Raw genomic sequence first — 13,572 nt, 5'->3', positions numbered from 1 at the left:
TCCTAACCACATACAGTTTTCCTACTGCTAAAAATTGTCATGCTCATCTTTTTTTGTAATTGATTCATTTAAGTAATGTGTTTGTCAAGCCTTTAACCCAACCTTTAACCACTTTGTAGCCAGCAAGGTTGTTTTGTTGTTTATCTGCTGGCAAGAATTCCAGATCTCTGGGGACTTTTTTATTCTTATTCACAGCAGCCTGCAGTTTGGTAAAGCATGACAACGGAGTAAAGAATTGCCATAGTGGGCAAAACCAGGGGTATGTTCAGCCTGACGACTGATGTTTACTGCCTGTAACGGATGCCATGCAAAATTATGAGAGCACACTGCATCTCATGTACACTCCTTAGCTTCAAGAGAGAAAATGAATGTCTGTCTTTGAATATCAAAGCACTTACATTTATTGCCTAACACTATTTAAGGAGCCCACTCCTCACGTGGGGTTTGTGCAAGAACAATTAGTGCAACATTTCAGTTGTTCTGAAAGTTCTTAGCCTGAATTGACTTTTGACTGTACTACAAAAGTATTAGATTATTGAATTACAGTTAAAGGGGACATCATCTGATCTACAGAACCATTTAACTTCAGATCAGTAGTTGCAAGGAGAAGGTTAACCTAACTACTCCTTAATCATATGCTTTAGGCCTTGATCAGGTTTTGTTGACAAACTTGCAGTTGCCCTACAACACTGTGGAAGTCAAATACTACTTTTTCCTTACAGGAGGGAAAAGCTGGCATTTGAAAATTCAGGGACACTTGCCACTCACAGGTTAATCAGTAGCTTACAAATGTCTGTCATGATTGGGCTTTCTTCTAAGAATTTTAAGACCATACTGAATCAGAGGTACCTAAAAGGAACAGAAATTCTGAATGATTCCCCATCTTAGTCCTCTTCTATGTCAGCTTGTTCTCTAAGAAACAGATGAGCTGGATTCTGTTTAACCATCTAGCACAATGGCTTCTAAAGGTTTAGGCTATAGCTGAAAGTATCTGATACCCCAAAATCACACAAAAATCCTGAGCTCCTCATAAGCTGATGATGAACAGGAGAAATTACTAGCACTGGATTAAAAAAGGGGATGATCTGCTCCTAGTATGGATCACATGTCAGAAATGACATTGATGTTATTATTTACATCAGCCATGAATGCTGGAGGTTCATGAAAGGAGCTGGAATGCCAGAGTCCAAAGAAAGTAAGTTGGTAAGTCTGATCACTGCAGTTGAAAACCCAAATGAGTGCTATTAATTACAGCCACTTCAGACGGACAAAAGTGGTTGGAGAGGAAGGGGGAGAGTAACTATGAACTCAATTGTTTGTCTTCAGGTTAAGACAGATTTATGTTCCATTTCCTTACCTAACCCTCTTTGTTTGCAAAGACCGTATGTAAATTTTATAGTAGAAGTAGGAGTGATAGAGTTCTCAACTCAGGTTTCTCTGAAAGTGAGGACAGAAAGCTGGTAGTAACACGCTGTCTTTTCATAGCCAGAACTTGAAGTCTCCACAGAAAGACTGAAAATCCACATTCAATCAGGTCTGTGAAGAACTGCTCAGCATCCAAGGATTAAGGTGGTGTTTCCAATGCAGTGAATTTACTTACTGAATATGAAAGAATTCACATATTCTAACTACATACAAAGACAAATCCTAGATTCAGAAAACTAAATAGAAGCTATTTTTAAGAGACGGATATTGTTCACAGAGACAGAAGAATGTTTTCTAAAAGGAAGAAGGTAAATTGCATCACTTCAGATCATGGATACTGGAATATAGTCTACAAGCATTATGCCTTTGGAAAAATGACAACTAAGCAGTAATTCTGTTTACTGTATTCTGTTCTAAAGTCTGTATATGTACTAGATGCAAAACTAAGTCAAAAGACATAAAATGACATGTATATTAGATAATCTATTCTTTTTTTTTAAGGAAGATACTTGATGAGATGCTTTTCATCAGTGAGAATGGCAGTTCAAGACAAGGTTCTAATGACTTCCCCCCTATTCTGTACCCTTCAACTTAACAATACCTTCTATCTTGTCTGCTGTATGGACTACATACATTCTTATGATTTCTACAGCACTGCATTCTGATGCTCCATCCTGCAAGGTACTTCCCATTTCCAGACTTTCTACTCAGTGGGATATGAAAGTATGCCTACAGATGTTTTTTAAGTCCATGAATTTCTCCCTGAAGAGTGGAACATGCTGGAGCATGAGTAAAATGAAATGACAATTATACCTGCCTAAAAAAAGTAAAAGTGAGAAAGATCTGTGAATTGTCAAGTTTGGGAAAATTGCACATGTTCAGAAACAACTGCTTGCTTTACAAGTTATAGGTGGCAACACACTGACTAGCCGAAGAACTCCAAGGAGTAAGACACTGCGACTGAGAAAATTGTAACCAAGAGCTGAGCTACAGTTCATTGGCAGTTGAAGATTAAGTTACACCAGGAAAAAAAAAAGTTTTATTTCTAATTCTTTTAAATAATTCTTAACATTATTAAAATATATTTAAAATTATGTCAATTAAAACTTATGGCTTTATGTGAAAATATTTTAAAAGACATTTATTAACAGAACCCTGATGTGAGTTTTTGCAGCTGAAATTTTGGAGGCTAGTCTTGGGAGTCCTCACCACTGACAAGAAGGTAAACATGTATTTGCCGTGATTGCTAATCTGGAGTCAGAGTTATTGACAGTAATGTTTTATTGTATTTTATAAAGTAAACTGGGCCACAGTTACTTTTAGAAAATCTATAACATTTGGACTCCGTGACTGAATGTGTTGTATTTCACTGATTCAGCCTGGGTGATGAAAAATAATCTGGAAAAGAGTACCACCTGGGAATTCCTGAAAAAGTATTTGGGAGAGAATTCATAAGGTAAAAGTAATTTCCTTCAATCAACATTTGTAAACATTAAAATTATAAGAACTTCAAACAATGAAATGTATTGAAAAAAATTGCTCATCATTTAAACCTGGTGAATTGGCTGTAATAGAAGCTCAGAACTAGCATGACTAACTCCAACGATAATTAAAGAAAATCTGACTGTTTCTCATTTTTATAGTCACACACAAGACAAAAAATACATTTCACCCCTTCCTAACAAACTTGTACACTTGGCTTACAAGTTGTATCTGTGAAAGTGACAGAGGCTTTTCCTGTGCACCATAACAACCATGCCAGGGTTAAAGGGACTTCTACAGATAGGAAACTTCACCACCACACACAGGCAAAGCTCTTTTTCCAAAATGCCATAGTTGTGAGAAGTTCAGTCCAAGGCTGAACCAAGATGAAAGGAATGCACATGAGGTATAGATGGAAAGGAAGATAACAGGGAAATTCATATTTATGAACACTAATATAGAGCAAAATGAACTCAGTAACTTGGGGGTATTACAGTGTCTGTCTGTGTACACAAATGAAAGGTTTAGCTAGGAGAAAAGGAACCGTACGGGACAGACAATAATGCGGAGATAATACAGTATCATAACTGAAAGGTGGCTGGGGCATGATATTAAAAGATATATTTTATTTTAAAAGGACAGAAGAAAAGCAAAGGAGCTGCCATCGCCTTGCTGGTGGAAGAGGATTTATTAGCCCCCATAAGAAGAGGCTGGGGAGAAATGGGTAATGGTGTTGAGTCATTATGTACTGAGCCTGGAGATGTTTCAGACAGTAAACTAAATGTTATAGGCCACCTGACCAAAAAGAACAACTGGACTGTGAAATGATTGAGCAAATAAAAAGAAGCACGTAAAAAGAGTGGAGCAATGGTAAGTCAGCAATAACATAGGAAAAAGCATGCAGTTATGGTGAAATTTACCCATGCCTCAAGCTCACTATGTTGCCTGAGGCTAAAGGACAATGATTTTAAGCGGCAATAGGCTCATGATATAGCATTTTTTAAAATCTCTTTTTCTTTTTTTTGATTTTTGTCTTTTTTTTTTTTTTTTTTTTAGCTCTAGTTTGCTATTTTAGCAGGGTTCTCCCCACAGGTACGACAAAGCAGAGAAGGAAAGCAGAGATTTAAAAACTCTTCTCTGGTTTTCTTGTTTTTAGTTTACAAGCTTGTAGGATCATCAGGATATTTAGATCATATAAAAAACAAGGCACAGAAACCCTCTAATTGAAATACTATGTTAATGAAATGGATGACTTCATGATGTCATTCTGTAGCTCATAGATCAAGAACTGTATATGGCTAGAATTGTATATTTGAACCCTTTTCTAACAGGTAAGATTTTATTGTGTGGACTTCAAGGAGTTCTTAAACTCAGTGATATGAATGAACAGCCAAGATCTGGGCCAAACCCAGCCTCCCTAGCCTCTTTTTCATTTACACAATCTGTCCAGGTTCAGTAGGTCAGTAAATTCCAGTGGGACAGAAGCCAAGAATTTGGCTTAGAATGGATTAAGTTTCTAGGCAAATCCACATATCATCCACACAACCTTTGCATTGAGAAAGCCTTGCATGTGTGTGGTCAGCCTGCTAACGCCAGTAGATGTTTAAATAAGAAGCATACTGGTAAACTACAGTCTGGTTTGAGATGTAAAGAAGATAAGGTTTTGTTTGGGGTTTTTTTTGTTGTTGGGTTTTGGGTTTTTTTTTTTGACAACGTAGCAGGAGGTCCCATGGCTGCATTCTTTTCCTTTCCTTGCTATCTTCAGGCTGTCCACAGTCTGTTTCAGCTTGCTTTTGCTTGGCTGAATCCACCCTTGACATCAGTCAGACAGAGCAATTCAGCCAGCCATAATATTTAACTCATGATTGATATACATGAGGCAGAAGTCACCGGTTGGCATAATGCTTGTGGTCATCTACAGAGAAAAGATCTGCCATAACAGGAAACAACCATTTGGGGCTATAATGTTCGAACACATTCTGTCACACAGCAGAAGGCATTAAGGCACATGCAACTCAAAATTCCTGTGTAGGTCTGGGAGGATAACATTTACTGTGTGCTGATGAACACAGAAGTTGTGAGGGGGAAGACAACAAGTCTTGTAATATATTAAATAATGTACAAGTTTTAGTTCAAGGCAAGGAGCATTCTAACATGCAACAAGCTCTCAGGTAGAAAAAACCTGCAAATAACTATCTGCCAGTCTAGCAGCCACATTTAAAGTGATGTGTATTTGACATATATTATAAAAATAAATATTACAGAAAAGAATACTTTGAAACTAATTAATCATTGCTTTTTAAAATATATTAAATGGAGTCTCTAATTGGAAAAATTGTAAAATCACAATAAAATAAAATAACAAAGAGAAAAGAGACACTGAGACTGCAGATGTTGGCTAGAAATGAACATAGTAGATGTTGAGAGGCCTGTAATATGCTAGAAATTTATCTAATGCATTTGTTATTGAAGAAAGCTATAAAAGTCACCTATAAAGCAAATGCACATAAAGTATCAACTAAGCAAGCTACAATGGAAATCTGAACATTAAATACTACTGCTAAATGTTCTAAATAAATCCAGGAGGAAAAGGCAAAGGTCACAGTGCATAGATTAAAAGGTCTTAATGTCTACAGGAATTAGGCAAATGATTCATTGTAATTAACAACTCCAACCACAAGTGTCTCAAAAGGATCATGAGATACAGTTCCTATTTCAACCATCTTAGTGGTTATTCAGAACAATTCACTAAATAGTTAAGCCAAATAAGTGTCAACCTCAGGGTTATCTGCAAAACGTTAGTCATTACTTGTGGTCATCCAGAACTAGATGGTATTATTTCTCTTCACAGAAGCAATGACAATGTTTTAAGAGTGGAGGTTCTTATTTCCTTTTATAATCTCCTTCAAAGAATGAGATTTTAATGGAAAAAAAAATGTTTTATTTTTTGTTCTCCATATGCAAGTTCCAAACTCTTCATGCAGGCCTTAACCCACTCAGATGAATGTTCAAAAATGGAAAACTTGAGGTGGAAAAGGTTTGAATTTCTTCCTGTGTTTGTTTCTTGTTTACTGTTTTAACAGTACTGAAAGAACAACCGATTTCTGAGGTATGAAAGCATATGGGAGTACAAAAAAGGTAAAAAGCCTAAGGTCCATCAATTCATCAGAGCTCTAGGAAAGGGAAAGATGAGTTGAGGTGAGGCAAGGCGAGGCAAGGCGAGGCGAGGCGAGGGAGAGGAGAGGAGAGGAGAGGAGAGGAGAGGAGAGGAGAGGCAGAGCAAAAGGAGAGAAAGAATGGCAGCACTGCAGGTTTCACAGTTTGATGGCTAACTAGAGGGAGACTGGAAGATGAAGGAGGAAATAAGGGAGGAACTTAGACATGACAGACCTATAAATTTGATTGCCATTACAATTTACATTTATGCTTGGTTTATTAGCTATTATGAGAATGGTTGACATACAGGATGTAATAATAAGGATAGGTGAATTCCAGCACTATTATTTTATTAATTCTGTGACCAGCATACACCTTTGCCTCACAGTAAACTGCACCACGTACTGGTTGTTCAGTGTTTGTTTATGCTTGACTATTCAATGTTTTCTATCAAACTTCAATTAGAAAATAATTTTTCCTTAGCATAAAACAGTTTTCCACAGATTCTTTGAGGAGAGTACTGACTAGCATGACAGCCTAAATTCCTTAAGAACCTAATAGTGTTGTCAGAAAAGAAAAATAAATTAACAAGATTTATTGGGAATTTAAAAAATATGATTGGTGACAACATGACAGACTTGATTATACCAGAAATCATGGAGTATGAGGCAGAGGTTAATATTTCCAAAGCCCCATAATCATTTCAATTTCTACAATGGCTAGGGAAGGGAGAAAGTTCTTTTTTGAAGCTAAAGAGCAAACAGTAGATCCTCTTAAGTGATCATTCTGCTACCAGACCTTAGGAATAGGTACTCTCAAAATTAATGTCCATTGTTTAATTGAAGATCGGTTATCAATAGAAACAGCATGATACAGATCTTTGTCCCAGGTGAAATGCCTAATCTAGACATATCTCGGAGAAAGACTTAAAGGTGGCACAACTCTGTCCTAGCCAGTTACCATCATAGGGAACTCTGGGGAGGAGAGCTGGGGACGTATGCTGTCAACACCTAATCTTCAATTGTAAAAAAAGACTTTTTGTCAAGGCCAGACACATCTGCAAAAAATCAGGATAAATTTCTTTGCAGTAGATATAACTATTGACCATCTTCATTTAGCACTTACTACTAAGTCTATTGGGACTCAGGGACACACTTTGTTGTCAGCAAACCACATGGAGCACTGCAAGGGTTCCACACTCTGCCAGTGGCAGACAGATGAGTCACCAGGCAATGAAGGAGTCCCCCTCAGTTCTATCCCAAATGTGCTTATTCAGGATTATGACAAATGTGCTTTTTCCCAGTGTCGTGGTTAAACCCTGGCTGGTAATTAAGTACCCAGCAGTTTCCAGAAGATCGGAGTCTATGACCATCTCCTGGTCATAGAAAACAGAAGCCAAGCCCAAAGGACAAACCTGAGAGTTTTTTTGATGCAGGCTAGGAACAAACAGCTTTCGCAGTCTCTGTCTCACTTTTAAGCAGTGCTGTGGGAAAGAGTGCTGTGAAGGTGATAGCTACACAAATCAATCATAATCTCAATTCTTACTGAGGAACACCTTTGAGCCTTTTTGTGTGACTTTATTTCATATGCCCACTTTTTCCATCATCTAAGTACTGCTTTTACCTCTTTCCTTGGTCATCTGCCAGGCTACTGCTTTCTTTTCATACAAATATTTCTTTAAAAGCCTGGTGGTTTTATGAAGCTCAGAAAGAAAGTTACCAATGAACTATTCCTTTCTAAATGCAGCTAGGCATGCACAGCCCTCTTCTTAAATGCCATGAACTTTTTCTGAGTGTCCATATCATCTTCTATCTACCAAACTCTCTACCTTCATTCCATTACTGTCTGAAACTAGTATTCAGATATAATTGGATACATACCATATACTAGAACTTAGAAGAAATGAGCAAAACATTCAGCACTGTAGAATAAGTATTTACTACTTCAATTAGCAAAATGCCTTTTAGTATGCTGTCAATACTGTTACTTATATTGACATACCTCTTAAACATTTTGGTTAAAGATAAGAGATATATTTCAGTAACATAAACATTCTGAAATACTTTGATACCATTGATTGTAGGGTTGCTTTGCTGGTTTCTCACCCTCCTAATCAAGAGAAAGCAGCAGGGTGAAGTGCCCCGTTGCTCCTTCTGTCAGAAAGACATCCAGACAGCTATGTTTTATTACTTTTCTCTCTCTCTGCTAAAATATTCAAGATTTCATTAATTCAATATTTCAACTCAATAATTCAAACTGAACAGTTGAACTTATCGGCATATCTAAAATGTCACAACATCCGGAATGAGTTTCAGATAAAAAGTAACTCTCTTTACTTTTGGAGAAATTTTCCTTTTGAGGAAGTCATCCAATGCTACAGAGAGTAAGGGGAAGTGTAACTGTTCCCACCAAAGAACAGGACTGTTCTCCATGACTTGAAAGACCAGTTCCTTGTGGAATCTTCATTAATCATTAGTGACAGAGCAGAAAAGACTTGGTTTCACCTGTATCTAACCCAGAAAAGGTACTCTTTCTATTCAGATATGTGCTTAGCCAAACTGATCTATGCTTTTGTAATCCCATGCTTGGATCGATCCAATTTGCTCTTCCTTGGTCTGACCCAGCTGCCACTCTATAACCTACAGATGGTTTACCGTACTGTATCCCATCTGTTAAATAGAACACAGTAATGAGAATACATCACACCAATATTCCTCACTTCCCTTTGGTTTTCATTCTAATCCTGAACACAGCTGAAGGTCCTGGTCCTTTCAGTGGGCCATGACTAAATCATCCAAGAGAAGACCTCTTCTTTCTGCTTCTTGCAGAAGATGGATACAACAGAGTTGTTATGCCCAAAAGGTGTCAGATTCAAACTTGAATGTATGGGACAGAGATCTCCTGGCTTCAGCACTCGGTTCTACCACATATTCTGTTTTGCTATGTTTAGGTTTTGATAAACTATTCATCTCTTCCTGTGGATAGTTTAGCTACCAATGAAATTACCACAGCATTACATTCTTAAATGTAAAATTAAACCATGTTGTTCAGAAGTAAATGATTAAGACTGGAAGGAGAAACAGTTCTGTTCTGAAGGGCTTACTAAGTTTAATATATTATCCTTCAATATTACAGCATATACCATAGATACAGAAAAAAAAGTCTTATTGATCTGAATAACAGAGAAGTATTAATAATATTCATGTATAAAGAAAACTATTGACATAATATTGAAATCTGGGGTGCCTTAAGGCACATAAATACATGAAAACAGTGACAGTTTGACATTTAAATAGGAGTTGTGTATAGGTGGTCAGTAGTCGGAAGAAAAGTACTGCCCTCTGAAAACTCAGGGAAGTTTTAGTTATCTTACTAATCAGAAAAAAATTCAAACCCAGATTGGCCCTTAAAGTAATGCTTTTCTGAAAATTTTTGAATGCAAAAAGGTGGTCCTATTTCTTAGGAAAAAATGGATGATAACAAAACCATTAGCCAAATTTCTGGGTGAAATCTTTGCTTTCCTGAAATCAATAGATTTTTGGCATTGAATTCCATTAAGCAATAATGCAACCCCTGAAATTTAGAAGAGTGAAATTTTCATGCATTATAGAATCTAATTGGTGATTGCAACTCTTTGTTTTTCTTTTCATCTATTTCATTCTCTACTTTTGTGAAACACAACTTGCAGAATACGAAAAGGCTAACAAATGCTCTAGAACCAATCAATGTTATGAAACTAATAATAATACAATATAAGCATGTAAGCTTATGTAGTGCCTTTCATGTAGGAGTATCCCAAGGCACTTTGTAACAGAAACTCAATAAGGAGTGCAAAAGTGCTTTGTCAGATAGGATAAGCCAGGGGAAAAGGGGAAATTAATTAAGCATGGATTTAAATTTCTCAGCCAACACAGCATTTAGAACCTTGGTCAGAAAAGACAGTGGTTCCAATATCTGTATCCAGGGAACACAACAGACTGTTTCAGTCTTTAATTCTTGAGGAATGTTCAATAGTTTTTCCACAATGATATGGGTATGAGTAATAAGAACGCAGTTCACAGGCTACATTTCCAAAAGGCAGCCCCTGCCTCTCTTCCTCTATTTTTTTATAAACAAATCGATTCATAAAAGTCCATCACCTGACTTGCATGCCAGTAAAGCCACTTTACTGCAAAGATACCCAATATGGAAATTGGTACGGTAGACATTACAAATATCAAGTTAAGGACTGGGCAAAGGCTTTATTGGCTGTTTAGCTCACTGTTTTCAACCAATGTATATTTCCTTATGGAGGTAGTCCACACCTCTGACAGAGACAGTAATCCGTTACACAACAGTTCCTCAGATAGTGTGTATTTCACATAGAAAAGCAAAATTCCTTGGGAAAAGCTATAGTAATTGATAATGCATAAATGACAGCTTCCCTGATGTTACAGAAACTTACATATCCTCTATTTTTCAAACATTTTCTCTTAGGAACACATGGACCATCCTCATTTTTGGATGACTGCCTCTTCGGATTAATGCATCCTTCTGGTGCATAAATTAGGGATGCACAGAGGAAAAAGGAGAAGCACCAAATCTCAGGAATCTGAAGCCATACAGAAAAGTGAGATTCACAGTAGAGCTGAATGAGTGAATCATCATGAATAATTTATCTGAAAAGTTAGCCTCCACTGCTGTTCATGGAATATCTATAAGAAGCTTGTGATTTCCTCAGGTTTATTATAAAGCAAAACCTTAAAATATTGTATGTCTTCGCTGAAAATAACTTCCTGTAAATATTTCATGTCCTATCTTAAAAGAGAGTGGCATTTTGATTGATAAAATAAATCACACGGTGTTTCTGTTCCCTAGATGGATGAACACACAAGCACATACTTCAGATGCCTGCTGAAGTTAAGAAAGCAGCTCAAGTAGCATGTGATGAAGAGCACAGAAAAAATAAGTTAATGTAAGAAAAACTCTTTAGAGCTTTTGCAAACGTGTTTTCAGTATTTATATTGCAGCTGTAACCCATTGTAATTTTGATTAATAACTCTCGGAATCTGCAGCTACCTGTAAATATTTCTCTTGGGGGACATGAAGAGTGAACTTGTCCCAGAGAAAACTTGAATCTATGGTACATGTCCTTTTTTGAACATTTGGTACTGAACAATATTCTGGTCTTCCCAGAGTTTGTTCTAAGCTCTTGGACTAGTTATTAGAAGCTGGTACACAAATTAGTAAGATTAAAGTAGTAATGTTAACATTTTGTTAGATTATTAGTGATCTGAAATGTTCTTGTACAGTCTATGGTTTTGAATGGACTGCCATGCTTAATGCAAATTTGAAAAGTACTCTCTGCTTCTTCAATAAAATATGAAATTTTTAGCAAGTACTTGAGGTAGAATGAGCCATTAGTGCATTTAGAATTTACAGTAGTTTACAGAGACTATCAGTTTCATAAAAGCCATCTAACAAAAACTTACAAATGTTAATAACTCTTAGAATGTTCAGATGTTGAAATACTATACTTACTACAGAAAAAAGAAGACTGAAGGCTGATCAGAAACTATAATCTTTGGTTGCGTGCCCTGACACAGGCTGAAGATAAAGACAGCGTACCAGAATCCTGCCTACTTTGCATTACTTTTGATTATGCTTGCATAATTATTGCTAACATTTTGCTTTTATTTTTGATATATTTAAAAAGTGAATCTGCATCAAGTACCCTTTGTCAGATCTATGCTAAATGTCTACATAATGCATCATTTGCTGGATTCTCTATTTTGTAGCAGTACCATTGGTATGAATTTATCAATATAATGAGAATATAAAACTGGAAAAATAAACAACATGAGTTCTTACCTGAGCTCTTGAGCTATAGAGTCCACTTGAACTGTTAACAAAAGCAGGAAAGATTTGATTAATTTACACTTCCAGACTTGTTCTTTCGGCAATCTTGCACCTGCCTATCTGTGATGACAGAGGAGTGGCTATCAAAACACAGGCAATTATTTTCATGCTAAACTAGTGGCAAATGTTAACTGAACATACAATTCCCACAGTTATTATGCATAAAGCCTGAAGTATGGTTTCATAAGGAAAAATAATAAGTAAAAACAAGAGTAAAAGAGAAGGCATTTGTTTTTATTGAAAATAGAATGACAAATCTCTGCTTTTTCTGAATTTTAATTCAGTTTGGGAATGCTGAAGGCTGGTGTTTACAAATACCTAATCACACAAGGGTATACAGCATACTGACAAATCCAACAGGTGGTTATAAGGATTACTCATATTGCACTGGCAACTTTTTTTGTTTCCACTTCTACGAAAAAGTTCCTGATAAATTTATTCCTGTAGATGCGTGTGCATGTGTATATGAAAATATGAAGTACATCCATTAGTTTTAAAAGTGTGTTACTAGTTTTTTGAGTGAAAAGGGTATGAATCCCTCATTAAATACAATTAAAGTCTGCAAAGCCAGCCAGACTGCTTTAATTCACAGTCCTGACCAACAGAGAAGACATGCTTTAATGCTGAGAATGACTTTAATAATTTGTTATTTAATTAAACATTTTAAAATCTAAATGAATTTAATGATGAGAGTAACTTCCCTATTCAATAACTTTGTTTAAGCCCTCTGTTCTGGTACTTTTGAAATATATATGAATTTTACATTAATTTCAGAGAACATTACTGAAGGATGCATCAAAATTTTGATATGAAAATTCTTACATTTTTTAGAACAGCTTGTCTGTATTTATCCCCTTGTCTGCAGGTAGTTTGTGGTACTTCCACCCCCTTCCTCTGGCTTTTCCTAACTGAAGTCTAGTACTTTTCACCACTTTCATAATTTTAAACTAGATAACTAATCCAAACTACACTTTAATTCTGACCACAGCTTGAAGCTGAAGGCATGATATTAACAATCCAAAACTACTGAGTTGTGACAGTGAATAAAATTAGTCTTTTTTACACAATCCTGAGAGTGCATGATTCACATTAAAATCAGAGGAAGAGAAGGGTGCTTTCACCTCTGAAAATAGTCAAGCAAAATTGTTCACCAAGGCAGGCAAAACTTTGACATTTATTTCTATAGTATCTTCATCTTTCACTCATTATCAAAAGTCACAAAAAGTGTTATGAATTAAAATAAAAAGTTATTTTCCTGGAAGGGCTGTATTGCTAGTCAATCGTGTTTCCAGATGTTGAGAACATTAAGGGCCTGTTTATCTCTCAGTACTGCATTTCCATCTGTTCCTTACAAAAAGAGAGGGATAGCTGGTAAATACAACTATATCATAACTTTGCAAAATGAAACACAAGCACCAGTACTTAGCACAGGATTCTCCTCTGCCACATACACCTGCAGCTTTTGATCAAAGTAAATTTACTTCTGGACCATTTACACAACTGATTTACAGATAATTAATGGCAATAGACAAAAACATTCAGTTGGCTGAGACAAAGTTTTGTGCATTATTTTGAAAGCATCCATTCATTATTATCTATCTATACTCTCTA

At 36.2% G+C, this 13,572-nt stretch overlaps 1 protein-coding gene across 3 annotated transcripts in view; it reads right to left on the bottom strand.

The window, feature by feature from the left end:
* ST18 (ST18 C2H2C-type zinc finger transcription factor) overlaps window positions 1-13,572 on the bottom strand; it is a 101,142-nt gene that overhangs the window by 54,928 nt on the left and 32,642 nt on the right. For all 3 annotated transcript variants that reach the window (XR_003556153.2, XM_027792469.2, XM_027792470.2), the window contains exon 4: window positions 11,914-11,944. Coding sequence is in view for 2 of the 3 variants with exons in the window: in XM_027792469.2 (XP_027648270.1) it covers window positions 11,914-11,944 (31 nt within the window). In the remaining variant the exon portion in view is untranslated. The remainder of the gene's footprint in view (window positions 1-11,913; window positions 11,945-13,572) is intronic.

The sequence above is a fragment of the Falco peregrinus genome, chromosome 3 (assembly GCF_023634155.1).
Source record: "Falco peregrinus isolate bFalPer1 chromosome 3, bFalPer1.pri, whole genome shotgun sequence".
Lineage (NCBI taxonomy): Eukaryota > Metazoa > Chordata > Aves > Falconiformes > Falconidae > Falco > Falco peregrinus.
The sequence above is the reverse complement of the archived record's forward strand: the minus strand, read 5'-3'. Positions and strand labels throughout refer to the sequence as shown.